This window comes from Microchirus variegatus (genome assembly GCF_963457635.1).
Source record: "Microchirus variegatus genome assembly, chromosome: 14".
Classification (NCBI taxonomy): Eukaryota; Metazoa; Chordata; class Actinopteri; order Pleuronectiformes; family Soleidae; genus Microchirus; species Microchirus variegatus.
The window spans coordinates 19,490,963-19,512,122 of NC_139815.1; the positions used below are offsets into that span (position 1 = coordinate 19,490,963).

Genomic DNA, 21,160 nt, shown 5'->3' on the forward strand with positions numbered 1-21,160 from the left:
CGCACACAACAAATTCAAAATGTCTGTACATTTATACATTTTAAAACAAACATACAAAACTATACAGGGTAAAAAAAAAAGCTGCCAACACACAGCAAATACAATCATCACTGAGCTTGAAAAAAAAAAAATGCTTTTCATCCAAACAGAGAAAAATCTTCCTTTCTTGTACACAATGAAAATAAGTACTTATTTTTTCAACATAAAACAAAATATGTTTAAAAATATTTATATGTAAAACATACAAGCGAAACAAGCATCTACAAACACTGCGCTATGAAAACGTCTGTGGCCAAAAATACGGCTACGACTGCACACACATGACCTGTGCAGGGGAGTTTAACAAGAACCTTTAAACTGTGAAATATCATCTAAAAAAACTACAAAATGAGAGTCAGCGATAACTGAATGACTGAGGAGTGTTTTCATTTCCATCTTTGATTGAGTTGCTCAGCTTCTCATAATATTTTTTGTAAACAAACGACACTGAGTGTGTTCCTCAGAGTCATGGAACTGTGTCTTCACACGAAAGTTGTCTTTTGTCCCTTTAATACGGACATTAAAAGGATTTCAACATATATAATAAAAGGAGTTTCAGAAATAATTTACAGCAGCTTTAACAAATACTGTGTTTTATGGAGTTTGATTAGAGATTTATGCAAATGTGCAGATTACCAAAACTTTTACTGTGACTTTAATGTTAATGTCCACGTTAGTCTGCAAACCACTGACGTGTAAAATCGACTGTCTTTTGAATACCCTGAATTGTCCAGCATGTCTTCTCTTTGGCATTCAAAGCATTTTCTAACACTCGACTGTGACTCTATTTGTCACTTCCTGTGTCCGGTCAGTCATATGTGTTTCCCCGTCAAGAAGAACAGCGGTCGGTCCTCTTTGGCGTTGGCCGTCTGGAATTCGTCGCTCAGCCGGAACCTCCACTCCTCCTCAAGCTCCAGCCTGCTCACCGTCTGCCTCAGTGAGCTACGATCTGCACTGATGACACACAGAGTCGCACCTGCAGGGAGGCAGACAGGACAGAGAGACACAGAGACTTTACCTGCCGCGCAGAAATTACAACGATTGAAGGAGTCGTCATCCATCCACCCACTGTCTACCGCTTTATCCACGTTATTCACCGGTGGAGGATTTTGTAAGACTCGGCTGTCGGAATAATGACAAAAAAGTGCATCCTTCCATTCCTTAAACATATAGATCCTTCCTGGCAAAGTCGAACTGTGAATTCGCTGTGCGCTGGACCCAAATGTTTACAGAGGATAATGGTGGCCAACAACAATACGATCAGAAGAACACACTTTTAAATCTAAACACCAGACCCAATGGCAAAAATGATGAACTAAAATGATGAAGACTATTTTAGTTATGGCCATCGTACTGTTATACTACGGTTATACTATGGTGGTGTGGTCCATATTCATTCAAGTGAAAGTGGATTTACATTGAATGGCCTAATAATCAATGTAGTTCATTCGTTTTTGTTGTTTTTTTTTATCTAAAAATACCGCTTTTCTGACTTCTGCAAATAATGTTATTGATAGTGCTAAAAACTAAGCGCAAGCTCAAAGGGGACCATATGTTTGCCTCTTCCCTGTCTGTTTTAAAATCTCCTCTTAAAACTCTTAAAATCTCTTTTCATTGGTATCTTATCGCCTCGAGCTTCTATGCCTTTTATTTATTCTTCTATAGCACTTTGGTTTACAAACAAAGGTGGATTGGGTTGAATATCCCTAATGGAAGTGGAGTAGAGCTAGACATGTATAATGGAAAAGCCCTTTTTGCATTTAGGGATTTTTAATGGTGACAAAAATTAAAAAAGTAGAACCAGATTCAAAAAGCTCCCAGTTCCAAAGAAAAGTTGCCTCATTTGTCTCACGCACGGCAAACACAGGAGAGTCCTTATATTCGTAAATACAGAATATTTTCTAATGTATGTGTTTGACCTGCCCCTCTTCTTACCTTTGAGGAAGGTGAACTTCTTGAGGAACCCGGCTGTCACAAAGGAATCCGTGAAACAGAGGAGGAGGCCACTGAACAGCATTCCCGTGGTGCTGATGTTGACAGAGTGAGGTCTGGAACTCACAAAGCACACCGTCACCTGCAGTAAGGAAAACACAGAGTTGAATTTAATCATCTGCAGGTTAATTACCCGTTAAATAACATTATTGTGTGTGGAAATGTATGTGCTGTGTACCTCAGGCCCCAGGTTGAAGTAACAGTCCACAGACAACACGGGGTGTGTGTAGTTCTTGGTGCTGTGTGGGAACAGTTTCTGACTGGTGTGGTGGAGGTATTTCTCCAGGAGAAGCTGAGCTGGCGTAGCTAAGAAAAGGTGCTTGCTGTCTGGGGCGCAGACGTACTGCGAGGGCCCCACCGAGGTGGGAACATCCGTCATCTGGAGAGAATATGGTTTTTCAATAAGATGATGCATAGCACGAGCTTATCAATGTGTGATTTCTTCAATCTACCTTGGTCTTGATAATAAATGTCCTGTATCCTCCGATGGCGATCTGCTTCTTCATGACACTGAAGCTGTTGAACCTGCACACGAGCATTCCGGCGCTGTGCAGCCTCAGGGTGAAGTCCACGTCGTGACACGTGAAGCGGTTTTGGTCGTACTGGATGTTCTGACTCTGGTCCACATTGAGGAGGAGGAAGTCGTGGAGGTGACCTCTGGAGAAGGGCTCCCTCTGTCTGATACCTGGTGAAAGCACAAAAAGCACAAGCACGGCCACGAGAACGTCAAACGATTTGACTCAACGCAAACCAGAAAAGTTTGTTTTAAAATAGTTTACATGCTTGTGTTGAAGATTTATGAGGATGTTTTTTCCTGTCTGCATGTTTCATGTTAGTGGTTGTAAAAGGTTGCGCAGGGTGTCAAGGCTTTAAAAGGGAATTCCCTGTTCAGTCTCAATGCTTCCTGGATACAGCTTCTGAGCTCATCACAAAGACCACATTTGGAGGTGGTTTCCACTTGTTTTTGTCCCTATGATGCATTAGAGACCACCTCCTAGTTACATGCTCTCAAACCAGTAGTTTGCAAACTTTTTATACCAAGTACCAGCTGAGAAACTATTGAGCTCTCGAAGTAACACCATTATCGCCAACGTTAAAATACAGTGATGTAAACAGGCCGATGAAGTCAGCGACAGACTTTTCACAGGGGGCAGATTTATTCCCAATAAGATAATTTGCTCTCTCATCATCCTCCTCTTCCTCATATACTTCTGACACTGTTATAGTGAAATTAGATTAAGATGGAATGAGAAATAAGGTGACTTAAATTTTTATTTTTTTAAGTACTATTATGTTTTGATTATCACATACCCTGGTATATACAGTAGAACAGTAATTCTGATTTCCACAAGTACCACAACTGGAGAACCATGTCTCTAAACCATTATTTTATACAAAGATCTGATGACACACAAGAATGATCTCCACTGGATGTGGTTTACAGAAAGTAAACAAAAGCAGAAGTGTTAACTACATGATTTCATTTTGTCGTAATAAAGACTTTGTGATTTCTGTGACCCCTGACCTGTGATTCCACGGCCGCTCCACTTCCTGATCCCGCACAGCCCGAACTGGGCCAGATCTGGACAAGCCTCCATGTGCTGTAAGACCTGCTTCAGTGACACAGCATGCTCTGTGGGGCCACTAAAAACAACAACAACAACGACCAACAAGAGAATTCAATATCAATATCAGCTCATAAAGCAACATGCATCATTTCTTAAACATTTCTTACGTCGGTGCATCGAGGTCCACTGCGTTAAACATCACACACGAATCGTCAGACAGAATAACGAAGGGCCAGACGTCGCCCGCTGGGCCGCCTCCTTCCGACCGCCGACTGCGCTCCAGTTCCAAGTTGTGATACGAAAGCTCTTTAATCAGGAAGTGAGCGGCACCTGCAACAGAGGTCGTGTTAAAACAGTGGGCTACGAAATCAACAGCGAAATGACATTCGAATTAGTTGCAGCAGTTTGTACCTATTCCTGCTCCATTGAAAATGGTGGGCAGCACCAGCATGATGTGGTTGGGCCAGTACTTTTTATAGACGGCCATCTCATACTCTTTGATCACCAGGATATGTAGGTGTGAGGCGCCGTCCATCGCATGGTACAGGTTAAACAGACCGTGCTCATGTCGGCCAGTGGTTGGAGTGAAGATTGGACTCTTGATGGAGTCTGGGCTCTGGAAAAGAGATAAAAAAACAAGTAAATAACTGGTGAGATGATTAAAATCGACATAATCTTCACATAGCAACCTTCGTGATATAATAATCATTTCATAAATCTCCGGTGGAGGATAAAGCGGTAGATAATGGATGGATGGATGGATTGAAGTCTTGGGTTAAGGAGGGTGAATTAGAATTTGAGTCATAATTTGGTCTGCAGCACCACCTTGTGGAAGAACCATATGTTGCACTGTACTGCCAGAGTGCTAGATAAAAACTGTTATAAACATGAGCTGAATATTTCCTAAAATTATTGTTTCATTCTGGATTGAATTGAGCTGAAAACGGATGAACATTTCTCCTTTTCCATGTCCATAAGTGATATACATTATTTTTATTATCAGACTTTGTACAATTGCCTGTCATAATTGAACCCCCTTTTTAATTATTATTAATTCTTATATTTTAATCAGTTCTATTTTACTGGTAAATCCTCTTATTTTATTGGATTTATTTATTTACTGCATTATCAATTGTATTTATTATTTGCACTATTGCTAATTTATTAAATCGTTAGTATTTTTCATATAATGCTGGTATTTTCTAAATGTACGTTGCAGATTTATGATGCCATTTCCTCAATTCCTTAGTTTATTTTTACTCTCTTGATGGATTAAAGTAGACGGTTTTTAATTAATCATATGAAAAACTCAAGGTTACATCGGGTTGTATTAAATAAAAACTGATCTGACTGACACACTGACTGTCATACATCTCAATAAGACAACAACATGTGGGTTAATGTGACATCTGTTCAGATTCAGTGTCTCATGTTCAGTGACAAACAACTTACCCAATCAGAAGTGAGCGGCAGCCTCATGCTCTCCAGCTGGCCGCCTGGTTGGCTGAAGCTGAAGTAGTGCTCTTTAGACTTTGGGATGATGAAGTAGAGCTGGATCTCTTCCCCGAGCAGCAGATGGGTGAATGTGAAGGCATGCAGCGTTGACTCATACATCTGAATTATGATCAGAGAGGATTGCTGTTTAGAAAGCGGCTGATAAAAGTGCCATTTATCACTGACGCCTGTGTTTACACTGTAGGTGCTATACGCTGACCTGGTATCTGGGGTTGAAGCCCAAATACTGATGACACTGCTCACAGTGATGATAGGTGTTGTATGCGGCATATTTAGAAAGCTTGATCCGAGACGTCCGCCTGCGTAGGTATACATCCTCCTGACGCACAGCATTTCCTTAGGAAGACAAGAGGACAATAAATGGACGATATAGAGGTAGCATTCAAAGGTGGGGTCGGCAGAAAAACAGTTGATTGATGAGTCTCATCGCAAGGTGGTTTTAAGACGGATGTTTTGGATCATCTGTCCCTCCCAGCAGATGAGCATGGACAGACACATGTTACAGATGACCTAAGGTTAACTATCTACATCAGACATACATCACTCATATTAACACAGGTTTTATTGTGTTTATCAGGGTAGTTTCACTTATATTCCATATTAAATGAACCAAACTCCGTCCTCCTAAAGCAGGGGTTCTCAAAGTTTTGATACCTGAGGGCCAATTTAGGAACCCAACATTGGACTGAGGGTCGCCAAAGGAAAAATGAAGCATTAATGTAATTTAAGCATTAATATAATAACTGGGTAATTACCCAGTATTTTGGCCATCGTTCTTACCTTCTAATTACAGGTTAATACCAAGTAACACATTTCTGTTACCATATATTTACTGGGTAAATAGCTAGTAATTGGGGGCTGTAGCTACCTGCTTATTATCAGCTTATAACACAATAATACACTAAAAGTCACCATATAGAAACCAGGTAAATACCCAGTATTTTTGTTTACACTTATTGGTCTGTATCCAGTAATGTCCAATAAACATTTAACAAGCTAAGTCGCTCCTGGATTAAGACTATCAACTGTAATTCATTGCGGGCCGCCAGAAATGTTTCTGCGGGCCACCATTGGCCCCCGGGCCGCACTTTGAGAACCAATGTCCTAAAGTGAACAATTCTAAATAAACTCCTTTGACATTTTCATTTGAAAGTGGACTCAGTTCACCGACTGGTCCACTTCGGCTCTGAAGGGACCTCTTTCTGTTCATAATCTGGACATTTAATGCTTCAGATTATGTGTAGTATTCACTTGGAAAATGAGAATGTATTATGTTGATCCTATTGGTATAACTGCTGTTTATTTATTGCATACATCTGACAATATCTTGAGCATTGTAGGCAGCTGCAATGCTTCTTTATCCAAGAGAACTTTCTTTCTCACACCAAACAAAGCTCCCCGTGAGCTGCAGCTTTTGCACTGCCTTCGAAGCTCTGTGAATATAGCCGCAGTTCTACGGTATGGTCACCGATTGACTTGTGTGTGAAGTGTGTTTCTATGACTACCTTACCTTCAACACTGGGTCTATACCCCGGGCTGTACACAGCACTGATGTCATCATATTTCGGGTCATGGATGGTGTAGTCAAAGGGCATCGTCCTCATTATATCCGGGTTAGGCCACGTGGCATTGGGTGAGTGGTACTGCACCCCCTCCGCCTGGGCACCTGAACACATGAGTTTAAAGCACTAGATTAGAAGTTATTCTGACAAAATCCCAGTGTGGCATTTATGCCATGGTGGCTACTGTTGCAGAAACACTGACTGTAGTTGATGTCCTCTTCATCATAGATATCCACCTCCATCAGCCTTATCAGCATCCGAGACAGAATACCCAGGAAGTGCAGGTATGCTCCTGTCTTACCCACCTGACAAGGGGGGAAAAAAATCACAGAGTATGATAACAAGAGAGATACTGAGGGTCTTTTAGAAACAAAAAGGGAAATAAATACCTGTGGGGGTCCACTGAGCAACAGCCTGCGTGGGTGAAAGTTGTCACTTCGTCCTTCGGTGCGATTGCTGCTGTCCATGTGGTAGGAGTGAGGGAGTGTCCACTGGCGGTAATAAAGTGACTGTTCTGTACATGTCATCATCTTACTCAGCAGGGGCCTGTTAGAATGAAACACGGTTTAATAAGGAAGATAAACAGATTCAGAGTTTGATTATTGCCAAAGATTTTTATTGAAGCTCTTTGTGTGTTCTTCACATTACTAACAACAGAGCAACCTTTTTTTTTTTGGTATAAATATATTAAATCCAGACTCGTTTTATGAGTGCTTGTTGACTTCGAAGGAATTTGAGGTCAAAGAGACCAAAACATTTTGTTTTGTGATTCCACTGTGAATTTGTGAGTCTAAGTCATTTTGTGCCAAATAATGGAAAACATTCTCTCTTTTACACGCAGTGTCGCAATAAGAACTCACACAAGCTAAAAGACAATATTACTTGCTTGCCAAGATGGAGAGGTGCCAGTCAGATGTTTGTAACTGTTGGTATTCTGCCATAATAAGAAATGACATCTATCTACAGTGTTTTATGTGCAGGTTGACAGCTTGCACTTTCTGTTCTTCTCTCATTAATTTCGTCCTCTTTCCTCCTCTTTAGGAATTTTAACTAAAGTGCCAGAGTTTTTCTGTTTGTTTTGCATCCAGGGAAGCCACAAATACATTTCAGCTATTGAGCAAACCAAAAGCAGTAGTTGTAGGAGCAGGTGCATTTACTCTCAAGCGAACGGTAAAATCGTGATAAATCTTTTTATATCATTCCATACATTACATTTTATTTAAGGAAGAGTTATGTTAACTATGGCTCATGTTCATCGTCAAACCATATTTTAGATATGCCTAAAAAATCCTGAACTGAACACTGGAGAGAAATATTTTTTTATTCTATACTCCATCATCAGTTCTCAGTTTGAAGGGCAGAGTCTCTGTATTTGTCTTCTTAATATATAAGCTTTGTAAAACAAGATACCAGGGTACTAAAACGTGCGACTGTTACCTGAAGCTACTCGCCCAGGCGACGGACATGTGCGGCAGGAACGAGGTACACCGTGGAAGCCCGCTGCTGTCACTGGCCGTGATAATGTCGTACAGGGCGCGAGGGAGCAGCACAGACGGTGGGCGGCTCACTCCGCGAGCCCAGGAGCAACTCAGGTGAGGAGAGGAGGACCGGGGCGACAAGGAGCCAGAGGAGGTAGATTTGGAGTGCTGGCGACGAGACTGGGAGGTGGGAAGCGGCTGAGTTTGAGGGTTGGGTGCTTGCATTTGTGAAAGGGACTGAGGTTGGGCTAACGTTTGGGTGTACGGTTGGGTAGTTGTTTGTGACGACGGCTGGGTTTGACTCTGAATTTGAGGTTGCGGATGCAGCTGAGAGGTGGGTTGGGCTTGGGGGTAAGTTTGTGGTACAGGTTGAGGATGGGGAAAAGATTGAGATGACAACTGGGGTTGAAATTGAGCTTGTGACACTTGTGAGGACGACTGCACGGAATCCACGGTCCCTTTCTGGGCATTTGGAACAGTGCTGCTTTGAGCCGAAAGTGCGTCTAAGGCTCCACTGTCTGGACATGACTGAGTCTGCTGACTGGACGACAGCGGGGAGTCGTCTGTAAAAATGAGAGTCAGAAACAAACAATCTATGAGTCTTCTTGAAAACAGCGAGTTCAGTCAGGGACAAATTTCATCATAATCAAACAATTCATCGCAACACATGGAAACGTAGGGAGCTCAATGCAGGAAACCTCGTACAAAAGTAGAGCCCAAACATAAGACATTTGCAACTTCTGAGCCTGTTAGACGCTGATCTGAGGCAGAATTGGTTTTAGTGAGAAATTAGCGAGTGACTGTGTAATGGACCACGTTGGTGTGAGAGTGGCTGTGACGGGAGAGCGATTAATAGACAGTGGTCAGCTGGTTGTCAGAAGGTGCACATGACAGCAGTGTCCTGCAGGGACGAACACAAGGTTTCATTAAACAGTTCACATGGTTAAACTCCATAATAGTGCAATCGCTCCCAACACAACATTAATTGGTTTTATAAAGGGAGATTACATATAAAGTCAAGGCAAAGATGTGAACAGATCATGCAAAAACACTAAATTTGCATTCTTTACTCAAGGAAGGACAAAATTAGTCAATGAGGAAGATGCACGACCTAGTATGAAAATGTCTATTATTGATTCAAGCTCTTGGTCATACGTAACTACAAATCCCGTAAGCTCTAGCACTGGTATTTAAAGGTTGTGTTTACATAAACAGTTCTATGGTGAGTAATGCAACGTGAAAATCTATTAATTTGGACAATACCGGATCATAAGGATCTCATCTCACCATTCTCCTGTCCCTCCTCCTCTTCATTGTCAGTGCTGCTGAGTTTTTCAGCATCGCTCTCCAGCAGGTCGCTGCCTGGGCCAGGGTTGTGCGGCGGTTGTGACTCCTGCCTCACCAAATAAGCAGCCAGCCCCAGCTCTTGTTCGAGTGTAGTTCGCTGGAGGTAGGAGCAGCTTATCACGCGGAGGTCGCAGTACTTCAGCGACCTGTGGGCAGAAGCCGTTCAACATATCCTTATTTGTGACTCGATGTAGAAGATTGAACATTTTTGTCACCCAGAAAAAACCTTTTGCTGTGCAGTCAAATATTGGGAATAAATGTTTGAGAGATATTGTTCAGAGATGTACCGAGGCAGTGACTCCCCCAGTGGCTCTGCTCCAGAGAGGATGAGGATGCACGGAAGGGATTCCAGCTCCAGGTAGGTGTGAGGAATCCAGTTGGAATCCTGTATCTGCAGCCATGTCTGCATGTCACATAAAAATAAAATAAAATTGCTTTTATTCCATTCTAGATTAATTATTCTTTCATTATTTTTTTTTATTCTTATGTCCCGATAATCATTAGTAAATATAGTATAGTAAAGTAAAAAGTATAGTATAGTAAAAGGGCAGTGTCTGTAGCTCTCATGATACTGTTATAATATTAGAATGAGTATTTTTTACAAAAACACGCCAATTAGTGATAGTGACTTTTCAGTGTTTGGGGGAGGGGATGCATTGTATCAGTTGCTTTAAACTCAGTCACATTTATATGATCCGATATTTCATGCTATAATGATCTACTCTGCCACTTTACCTTGATCTGATCAATGAAGATCTGTCCGATTATCAGCGCCTGGTTGGGATTTCCAAGTATGATTTCGAAACTCTCCTCCAGACCCAGTTGTCTCCTCACTCGGGACAGCCGCCGATGGGCCCATGCGGCCAAAGCCAAAGAGGGAATCCGCAGCAGGACCATGTGACCATGGTGGGCGGGACACTGCTGGGCAGCAGTGAGTAGTGCTTGTACAATCTCCAGGGTTTCCACAGAGGTGTGCTTGTGCAGACTGTGGGAGCCACCGATTCTGCCGGATGCAGCCATCAGAGCGACACAGTAGTGCTGGATCAGGACTGTGGTACGGATCACAACGCTGTGCAGCTTAGGGAACCTTGGAGAGAGGGGAAATGGCTTCTTTGAGCATCTCTGTGTAAGTAATGCATCGATGTTTCTCATGCGTTATGTGTAAACAGAAGTATTTGTGAGCTACCTTTCTTCCAAGGCAGACGCCATGCTCTCAAAAGAGGAATCATGGCGCATCAGAGGCAGGCTGCTTCCTGAACGGGTCGACTCTAAAAGCTCTGACACGCCAAAGTACCGTGTCTTCTCATGATACAGGTCCACATCCTGCAGATACGCAGCGTTATGGAAAAATACAAGGGGATTAATATGACGTGTCATGATGTCCAGATATGGGATGCAGAGCATCGGAATGGAATCTTACATTGCTGAACGCAGAGGGCCAGTGGATCTCATTGTAGGGGCTGATGCGGGTGTACTGTGTCTGAAGAGTGAAGGGGAAGGAGGTGACGTGAAGGATCAGGATATTTGGAGCATCTCTGACCTGTCTGGAGTTCAACAGCTGGTCAACCAAACCCAAACCACTATCGGAGCTGCTGTAAGACGCGCTGAGAGACAAGAAGACTGAGTTAACACACAAACAAAAACTGAACATCACATTTTTCTTTTGACTGCTCATACGTACCTGCTAATGTCCCAGTGCGCGTGGTCATGGACCAGGATGTACAGTGTATAAGTATTGCTGTGAGCCTCCTGAATGAGGCTGTCAATACGGGCCTGAGCACTCTGGTCCATCTTAACCACATAATGCTCTGCTTCCCGTTGAGACACACACTCCTGGTCTAAATTCCAGAGGTCCTGAAGGACACCTAAGAGATGCAGACAAGGAGAGCGAACCAAACTCATCGGGTTATAGGGACAACACCTTTCTGTGTGTTTAAAGTACATGTGCAGTACTATGTGACTAACCAGAGTTCCTGAGGTGGAGCACAGTCTGTTGAAATGTGACCTCAGAAGGTGGGACCAGGATGAGGAAGCTGACTCTGTCGAAGGATCCGAGGTCCAGGTTCTGTGTGCTGGAGTCTGCTATGGCACAGACATGGGACAGCAGCTTTCTGGCCACTGCCAGCTGGATGGGACGGACCTCACGCCACTCTACGGAGTATTCTACGTAAAACACAGAATTCACTCAGTCAAACGTTGGTAGAAAAACTGAAACTGATTGTTGAATCTCATCACCAGGTGGTTAAAATACAAATGTGTTGGTATAGAGGATCTCTGCGCTGAGTCCCTTCCACCTTCCAGTGATTCTCAAGACTTGATGTCCACTCAAAGCACTTTACACAACAGTTACACGACATTCAAGCTTTCACACTTTTCCACAGTGGATCTATGTGCAGTGACTCGCTGAGCAGAAGGTGAAACATCTTCAACTAAATACAAACAAGTCCAGTTGCCCAATCCTACATTCATGAGGACACAATGACCTGAAGGACTGAGAACCTTCACAGACATTTTCAATTTCAACAAATATTTATTTCAGCTTTGTTGCTTTTCTGTCTGCCAAATGCTGCGATCACTGGCATTTGTATTGGAAAGAAGTGACTGAAAGTTGGTCTTAAATATGAACAAGCCGTGAATGACTATAACTCATACAACATGTATATGTAATACTCAAGCATGTCTTGAATAAAATTGGCTGTATTAACCTAATTCACATCTTTTTTGCCACGTTATAAGCAGGCCTAGGGGAAAAACCTGATAGCAATAAGAAGGTTTATTAAAAACAAGCGCATGTTTGCTGGCAGTCTGGCTGCAAGTGGCTCAAGGAAGTCCACTGTCTGCAGCTGCGATAATCAGGTCCCAGGATCCACACACAGGTCATTCAACCAAAACACACACCTGCAACTCATCTCACACTCAAATGCAGACTCGACACAAGGAAAGGTATCCATGGCCCTGGCATCGTAATACATGAAATAGTGGACACAGGTTTTACCAGTGACATTAATTTAAAACTGCAAACATGTTTCCCATTTTTTCTGGATGTGTTCCAATAAAGATATTCATAAAATATACTGTATGGTCCAATGGTAGCTTATGAGTTAAGAACATTATCAATACTTCATACAGTATGTCTTACCTGAACAGGTTTCTTTGGGACTTGAAGCTCTCTCTTTCGGACTCTGTGAGTCTTTTGAACTGTGTGTACTTTTCAGATTTCTGTCTTCAGGTGACTCCTGACTGCTGAACACAGGAGACGGCTCACTGCTCTCCACAGTGGCACTATCCAAGATGGAATCCATATCGCCATCTGAGAAACAGACATGAAAAAATTATTACATTAAACACGGAATGTATACTGGACTGCACTCAATTTGATCACACAAGCATAAAGGCAGACGATCAGTTAAACCTTGTCCGAGTGAATTGCAGAAGTGGATGAGTTCCTGGGCACCACCAGTGGAGAGCTGGTGGTTGATTTCTTTTAGGCCCTCGCTGGGAGAAAACATACTCTCTGCCAACGCACGACATTGGTGTTTTCCTGCAGAACACAGTGAATAAAATCTGCGATATAATATCAGAATTTAACAACATTCATACATACCTATAAAAAACAAAATACCACTCTCACCTGTGACGACCACACAAGACTGCGTCTCCTGTCCTGGTGCAGTGACAATAAGGACCACGTAGTTAGTGTTTTCAAGCTGTCCTTCCATCAACCTGGTGAAGGTTTGTTGGAGGCCTTGAGCCAAAGATCTTATGTGCTCCCCTAACACCACCACAGCCTCTCCGCAGGACGACGCAGCGAGCTGGGCGAGCCAGGGAAGCTGGCTGGAGGTCACGGGCTGTTGGCTCTGGTGAGGTAAACAGAGGTGTTGGGGCAGGCCAGGCAGGGTGGAAGGAGTCTGAAAGTAAAGATACATTTTTTTTAATAAATTTATCCAGTTTTAGGATTAAGAACTCCTCACAGAAGTTCTATAAATCTTGAGTTCCTCTTATACCATTCCAACATTGGTTCCTCTGACCTCTATGACGTAGTGCCTGCCCTGGGTGGCTGGTGTTTGAGGCTGCTGGTACTGTCTGATTTCACTCAGGTGAGACTCCCTCCATGACCTCATGAATATCTGCTCCAAATCTTCGATCAAGGGCACTTGGTCCGGGCCTTAGAAAAAAAAAATCACCCTATGAGTCAAATCTGAGGCCAAAGCTTTGGCAACATAACTGTTTTACACTGGAAATAGACAGTTTTTGGCTTAAACTTGCGAGTATGACGTTAAAACAGTGTCATGACTCCAGAAAAAGGACACCATCCCTGCTAAGACCGATCTCCTTTAAGTCTTGGCTTTCATTATGTGATTCTCTTGGCCACCATGATGCAGTTTTTGTGGAAAAATTCCAACTTGATTTCTAGCATAAAGGAAAAAACACCAAGCAAACCTACATTTCTCAATAAACCCATATAATAATGAATTCATGGTTTTGTTGTTTGTCTTCTAGTATCAATTTATCATTACATCAAAAAAAAACCTCTGCAGTCCTACTGAACTGTGTGTAGTTACAGCTTTTACTTTGAAGGATGATTTCAAACTGACCGAGCTGAACAAGGTAGTAAATTGTGAGTAGAATCTGCATCTCGGTGGACAGCGGCTGAATGGGCGACGGTCCGTAGTGCTGGTACACTCTGGGGAGCGCCTGCGAGCTCAGGTAGCAACTCTGCAGCAGAGAACTCACCAGCACTTCGCTGACATTACCGGTCAGCTGGGGCAGCGGGCCGTGACCTGTGTCAATAAGAGTGAGACAGACGAACATATGGTGAAGACAAAGGCAGCACCATGCATATTATATGCATACGATAAATTGGTTGGACATATGGATATATGGAAGAGATTCAAAACAGAGACAGAGAGTTGTTGTGCAGGGTCAGGTGCTGGGAAAACCCAGCGATGTATCTTCCCAAGAGAGAAGGGGGAAATAGCAGGGACTGAAATATATGATGGGAGGAACAAAGAGCAGTCAGAGTGGAGGGAGAGAGTCCGTGAAGAGCTGATAGATAATGAATGGTAGGTCAAATCAGAATGGCAAGCAAGCTTTTTGAAACAATTGTTGTATTATTAAGAAGCCATTACTGATACTGAAAGAACTTTCTCTTTTGACCACCGATTGGGAGTAAAATCTCCCAGTTTTCTCTTTGTCTTGTGTTGTGTTTCTGTTTTGTCTTATCCTGAAATCAAGTGCTTCATTTCAGAAATTGTACATTTAAGTGAAACTAAGATCTCCCACTTTTGATTGACAGTTGATAGAAAAAGGTTTCTCTGATGTATCCATCTATTCTTCCTCTTATAATCTATATCCACCGGTTCATTTGTCAAGTGGCATCACATAAGCTGATTTAGAAATAGTCCAGGATAAAAAGCAGTGAGAAAAGCTGCACCGTGTTATAACACAACTGCAAGATAATTCTCAATGATGGGTTCAGGTCCCAAATTGGGTTAGGGTTATTCTAAATATACTAGTGACCTCTGGCCAAGAAGACGACAAGGAAAATATGTTGACAAGTGACACAAGGGGTTGAAAAGGGTGGAGGAGAGGGAATAAGGGGAGTGCAGAAAGCCTGAGAAACAGCCTTGGGCGTTGGCCGACCTCTAACCTAAGAGAAGAGGCAGCGTACCACAGCCATCTGCTGTATTTTTCCTGATAAACCTCACCTGTTCACCTGCTTGAGAAAGTCTGTTACTGAGGAGCAACTATTTTCACGTGCAGTAGAGCTGATGGGTTACATAAAAGGTGCATTTTATTATTATTGATCACTGATAGAACGGGACGGCTAACCTTTGAAGATGACAGGCTGCAGTCTGCAGGTGTGCAGCAGCTGATTGGGCACGGCGACAGACGGCGCTGGGGAAGAGAGCTGTGTTGAGGAACTCAGCAGTGCTGCAGGCTCTGGAAATAACAGATGTTTTTACAATTAAAAAACGCATGATTGGTGGAAATTGCTGCTACAACATCATCCCTTTATCATTTATCTCCATATGTTGTATGTGGCTCCAGTTTTTACCCGATCTGTTTCCATTTGTGACCGCAGAGGACACGGCCGACGACGATGGCAGAGTTTTTAGCGTGCTCTCTGACAGACTGCTGGCAGATGACTCGGGCGACCAGCCTTTGTGTCTCTTTTTTGGTGGTCCAGCATTTGCATGTATCCCTGGAGTATTGAAAAAAAAAACATGACATCGTGACTCTCTCCCTCCATCCCTCAATCGATCAATAGGTTATACCATTTATCCTTTCAGGCTTGTGGAGGGATCGTTTCAGCCAATTGATCCCAATTGATGTTAGGAGAGAGAACATGAGAATTCAAGTCATAAACAACATTTAGCTCCCCTTATACTAAGCATGCACACCCATGCGAGTGGGTGATGAAGAGAGACCACAGGTGTTTCATAATATTACATTTAGAGGTCACACTGATAAGTCTAGTACAGTGGTTCTCAGATGGGGGTCCTTGGAACCATAAGGGTCCATGGCACACTGCCAGGGGGTCTGAGAAAAGTGACTATATTTTTTTTACTTTTAAAACCTAGGGTAATTCTTTAGATTAGGGAACATATATTCACCATTAACAAGGTTCTTACTACCATGCAGAAAAGTAGCAGACTAGCCCCTAATTAGCAAATATTAAGCATGTATTAACACCTTGTGTAGGAAAAATCTTAATTAATGTCGTAATAGAGGTAGAATAAGGTTATTTAGAATAAGGTGTTAATACGTGCTTAATGATTACTAGGCTAGTATGCAACTTATATATGTTAGTAAGCACCTAGTTAATGGTGAATATATGTTCCCTATTCTAAAGTGTTACTAAACCGAGTAATAACACTTCATAGTCAACTTTTCCCAAGGGAAATACATTGCATTTTTCAATGTTATTCATACAGCCCAACATCAAAAACACAATTTACCTCAAAGAGCGTTAAAGTTTGTACAGCAAGTGACCTACCTCTGTCCTTAGACCCTCACGTTGAGTGAGGAAAAACTCCACAAAAAATATTTTTACAGGGAAAAAAATGGGAGAAACCTCAGGAATCCCTCCGAAAACACTAGAACACCAAGTATTCTCTCAAAAACAAGTAATGCAGTTACTATCATGTATAATTGTAGCTCTCACAGGAACATATTGTATAGTTTCATAATGTCATAGCTTGTGGTAAGGCGACCTCAGATGGTTACAATAATAATGGTTGGTCATTAAATTCTCTTTCCACAGAATTACTTCCAGTACCAAAATTTTGAGCCATATTTCATTTGTGAGTTGATTTTTTTGGATTATTACTTGGTGACGGCATAGTAACGACTGTACCTCAGTCATAAATTGACCTGTCTTATGATCCTCTTCCTCTCAGCGCTCTGTTGTAATGCGACAGCGAGGACACATAAAAGCTCCACTTGTTAAAAGAGCAATGAAAAAAACAACAACATTGACAGGAAGGAAGCTTTTCATTCAGTGAGAAAGCAGGAAAGAAAGGGAATGGGACAGAGAGGGTACTTTTTTTTTACGACACTAGTTTATAGAGGTGAGAGACCAACAGAGAGGGAGGAAGACACAGAGACAGGGAGACATTTAGGACCCCAAAGTGTTGGAAAATGAAAGACGGGAAAACAAAGGACAACCCCCCCAACACACAATGCAGCTGGCTCGCTGCATAGCAGGGATGTTGTAACACACACATAGTGGAGACTTACACTAACATTAACCATAATTATTACTAACCTTAACACTAACCTAGTCACAACTATGTCTTCTTAAAATGTAAAAATGTATGTGTTTTTGTCCCCATGAGGAAGACAAGCATCCACAATGTGACTGTGCAAACAAACAGGTCCCCACAACATGAGTTATACCTGGAACACACACACACACACTGTGAGAGGTGTGAAGAAAGGGGGATGGGCTAACTGACAACAACTGATCTGTTTACACACACACACACACACACACACACACACACACACACACACACACACACACACACACACACACACACACACACACACACACACACACACACACACACACAAACACACAAGGTGAGATAAGAGCAAGAACCTACTTTTAAGGAGGATATTGGATAATGATATAACACACTGTGAACAGTAAGATGTAACTTTCCTCTAAGGATCCAAGGAGCTTAATTCCGTGTGTGAAAACCTCACACCAGAATACGCTGACGTTGTCATGTACAGTATGAACATCTTCATATACAGGACATACCTGTAACCGAGGTTCTCCCAGGCCCTGATTGATTTGGAGGTGGCTGGGTGACGGAGGGAACAGCATGGTTGCCATTTGGCAACGACTGAGGAAGGTCAGCTATTTGTGGCAGGCCAGCAGGGTCCACGTGTGATCCCACTGTAAGCCAAGAGAGACAAGACGAACATGAATATCTGTGACTATTCATGACGCACAAACACACAAAAGCTGTGGTGATCACTTACTATATACATGTTTCATGTTATAACCAAATGCTGAAACCAAAGAAATACTTTTTTTGGGGGTAAAATCCCTGCATTCTTTGCATTCCTGAGTGTGTCCACATTTGCGTGTGCTTTTCATTACCTGTGTAGCTGCCTGGGGTGTGTGTTGCCGGGTTTGGTGGCTGTTCCTCAGCGGCCACTTGGCCTTCTGTGAGAATAGACCCAATGTGTCTCATCCTTCCATCTGAAATTCACCCAGAAAAACACAGAGGATGGACATTTATCTAGGATTAGGATTATTTCTTTGCTACGAATCCACTTTTACACATTTGACAACTGTTGTGAAGAATAATCAGTTATTGTGTTTTATTCAGTCCTACAGTTGAAGGGTATTATATCATCTCTAATTACCGTGATATTTAAACTACTATTTTGATTATTGTACAAAACGTTACAGCCTTTTAAAACAACTTCTGTTAAGATAAATATTTTTTCCCTTTTGGTTAGGAGAACTTTTGATGAATGAGACCCAATGATGTGAGTGAGAGATGCAACTCACTAATAAACAGACTCTAGCTAGCACTTTACCTCACAAGTGCAGGTGCAAGTCCCTCAGAAGTAGCAAATCAAGAAGGGAAGGTAGATGTTGGTATTTATGGGATTGAAACAAGAGATGACTTTTAGCTTCACTACTGTCCAGCTTGAGGCATGGACATGCATGCTTCAACTGTCCTTCCTTTAGTTGTAGATGCTTAAAACAGAGTATTTCATAGCGTACATTGCTAAAGAACACTCACCCCATGCACCAGTAAAAAAAAATAATCTTAAAGCTTGGCATCCCCTTCAATCAAAGAAGTCTAGAACTGGGCCTGATGGTGTTTTATTAACAGATTTAGAGTCTGATATAAAAAGACATTAAACACAAAGGTGGCATCTCTCTACACTATACACTCTTAGAAATAACCATATAAGGTTCTTCGGCTTGTCCTCATAGGAGAACCCTTTTGGAGGGTTCCACCAAGAACCCTGTTAGAACCCTTAATTCAGGAAAGGGGTTTTAAAGGGTTCTCTGGATAAAAATGGTTCTTACTGGAACCATTAGTGTTACCAAGAACCCTTGAAAACCCCTTTCTTCAGGAAAGGGTTTTTCAGAAGCAAATGGTTCCAGGTAGAACCTTGAGCCCTTGTAGAAGGACCCTTTTGGAACCCTTATTTCTAAGAGTGCATGCTCCCAACTTTCCCCTCCCGTTAGGGTTACTTATCTGCTCAGAAATGTACACTGTATATATCCTAAAAATAATACCAGATATCATTGCTCTTGTCCAACAGAAAAGGCAGCCTTATAATTTCTTTGTACTGCTGTTCATCATTTTCTTTTCCAGTGATCAGTCCATCCGCAATCCACTGTAACCTCTTTAAATAAGCATGTAAACACTGCTAAAAAACAACAGGTGGCTGACTAATTTCCCATAGCCAGGCCAGCCTTTCAGATATTTTCCTCCAGTGAGTCATGTTCACCATCACAAATGTGCCAGAAACCAAAGTGTTGCGAGAAGGAAAGACAGCACATGAAAAAACAAGGCAATCAGAGACGGCAGACTTCACCCCACTCACACAACAAGCCTCTGGCGGCCCCTGTTGGTCATACTGGCAAGTGTGGAAGCACAAACAAACAAACATCTAGACTGGTGATGACCTGGGTGTCAATACGATTGTATCTGTTCACATTGCAGACAATATCTAGATGTCAGTGGGTGTTAGTAGACTTTATGCCCAGTAGAAAGGGGGCTTCAGTTTGTTACAATCAAGAAGAAAAAAGCTGCCACAAACATTGTAATCCCAGTAAGCAACTCACCGTGTCCCCTCCAGCTGATAGTCGCTCCTTTGATGAGCACGCCCTGGTTATTTCGGTACAGATGATACCTCAAGTGCTTCTGCTTCTTGGGCTGGGAGCTGAGCTTCAGGTTGATGTGGTTGGAGAACTCGGTAAAGTAGCGGAAGCCTTTCTCTCCACAGCCCATACAGTTCCCCGAGAAGCCTGGAAGAAGCACACACAGAAAAGTGCATGATTACAACAAGTGTTTCGACACACCCAAACATTTAATTCACTAGATAATGTCAGATTATTCGTGTGCATCTCTGCAGCCTCACCCAGCAGTGCGTTACGACCGCGCTCATCGGGGAGAAAGCGGCGGTCGACAGCGCATACGAGCAGGGTCTCAGGGAGGGAGGGTGACTTTATCCCGACCAACATGAACCCAAGAGGAACATCCAGGGAATCTGATGCCAGCGAGGACAGACGCAGATCCCTGCCTGCCTGACAGAAGCCTATGAAGACAATGTTTTATTTCATTTTTTAATGATTGGATAAATAAAATGAGAAATGACACATTAATGCAGACAGCTGACCTGAAACCTGGAGTAAGTTACAATTCCTCCCCTATGACTGTAGCATAGAGCAAATAGAAAACTGTTTTTTTTGTCTGTGTATACAAACCATCTGTAGTGCAGCATCCCTCAGGTGGGGGCTTCATCTGGTAGGGAATTGGGGGACTGTTGGACTCTGAGCCTTCTTCGTCATCCTCATCATCATTCTCTGTACGGCCTGATCCAGACACACAGTTCAGATGGTAAACATGAGGAATTGTAGGTTGATTTAGCTTTTTCCCCCCCACCCAGTCCACTCAAAAAGCAACTAGGGGACACAGAAGACAGAATTTTGCACTCATGCAACCCACCATCATGTGCCAGTGGCTGCTCTGTCTCAAGGTAGAGCTGCGAGAAGACCGGCCTGGGAATGACAGTGTTGGAGCGAAGCGAGGCCTCGATGGAGTTATGGAGAACCTCCTCGAAGCGCGTGGCTTGCAGTTGGCCCGCATAGGAGTTCCCCATTGGTGTCCTGCCAAAAACACATAGATCTTATTTAAGCCTCAAACGACGCATTCCAAACCTCAAGTGTGTTTCTCAGTTTCAGTTCGACCCTATTTAAAGCGTGTGATGTCACGCTCTGCTGTGATAAAAGTCATCCATCCGTGTCTGTGAGGACTAATATAATAGCAGCAATCTGTGCAACACACACAAATATCCACTGTTCATATGCACATGGACACACACAAACACTGAATTGCACAAACACATCTTTCCCCACAGGCCCACACACACACACACACACACACACACACAC

The 21,160-nt window shown here is 42.7% G+C and overlaps 1 protein-coding gene across 1 annotated transcript; it reads right to left on the reverse strand.

Moving 5' to 3' along the window:
* Nucleotides 1-95: 95 nt before the first annotated feature.
* Nucleotides 96-20,871, reverse strand: greb1 (growth regulating estrogen receptor binding 1). Its single transcript, XM_083900477.1, has 33 exons — nt 20,715-20,871; nt 20,474-20,581; nt 20,128-20,304; nt 19,832-20,014; nt 18,119-18,220; nt 17,774-17,911; nt 15,560-15,706; nt 15,334-15,444; nt 14,097-14,282; nt 13,530-13,666; nt 13,133-13,409; nt 12,914-13,042; nt 12,641-12,811; nt 11,467-11,664; nt 11,183-11,366; nt 10,922-11,105; nt 10,688-10,824; nt 10,237-10,588; nt 9,789-9,904; nt 9,442-9,647; nt 8,114-8,717; nt 7,066-7,222; nt 6,879-6,981; nt 6,625-6,780; nt 5,314-5,450; nt 5,052-5,213; nt 4,011-4,215; nt 3,767-3,929; nt 3,557-3,675; nt 2,484-2,716; nt 2,210-2,410; nt 1,975-2,113; nt 96-1,015 (listed from the first exon to the last, which is right to left on the reverse strand). The coding sequence occupies exons 1-33, from the start codon at nt 20,866-20,868 to the stop codon at nt 852-854; spliced, it is 5,940 nt and encodes a 1,979-aa protein (XP_083756603.1). The 5' UTR covers nt 20,869-20,871; the 3' UTR covers nt 96-851.
* Nucleotides 20,872-21,160: the final 289 nt, after the last annotated feature.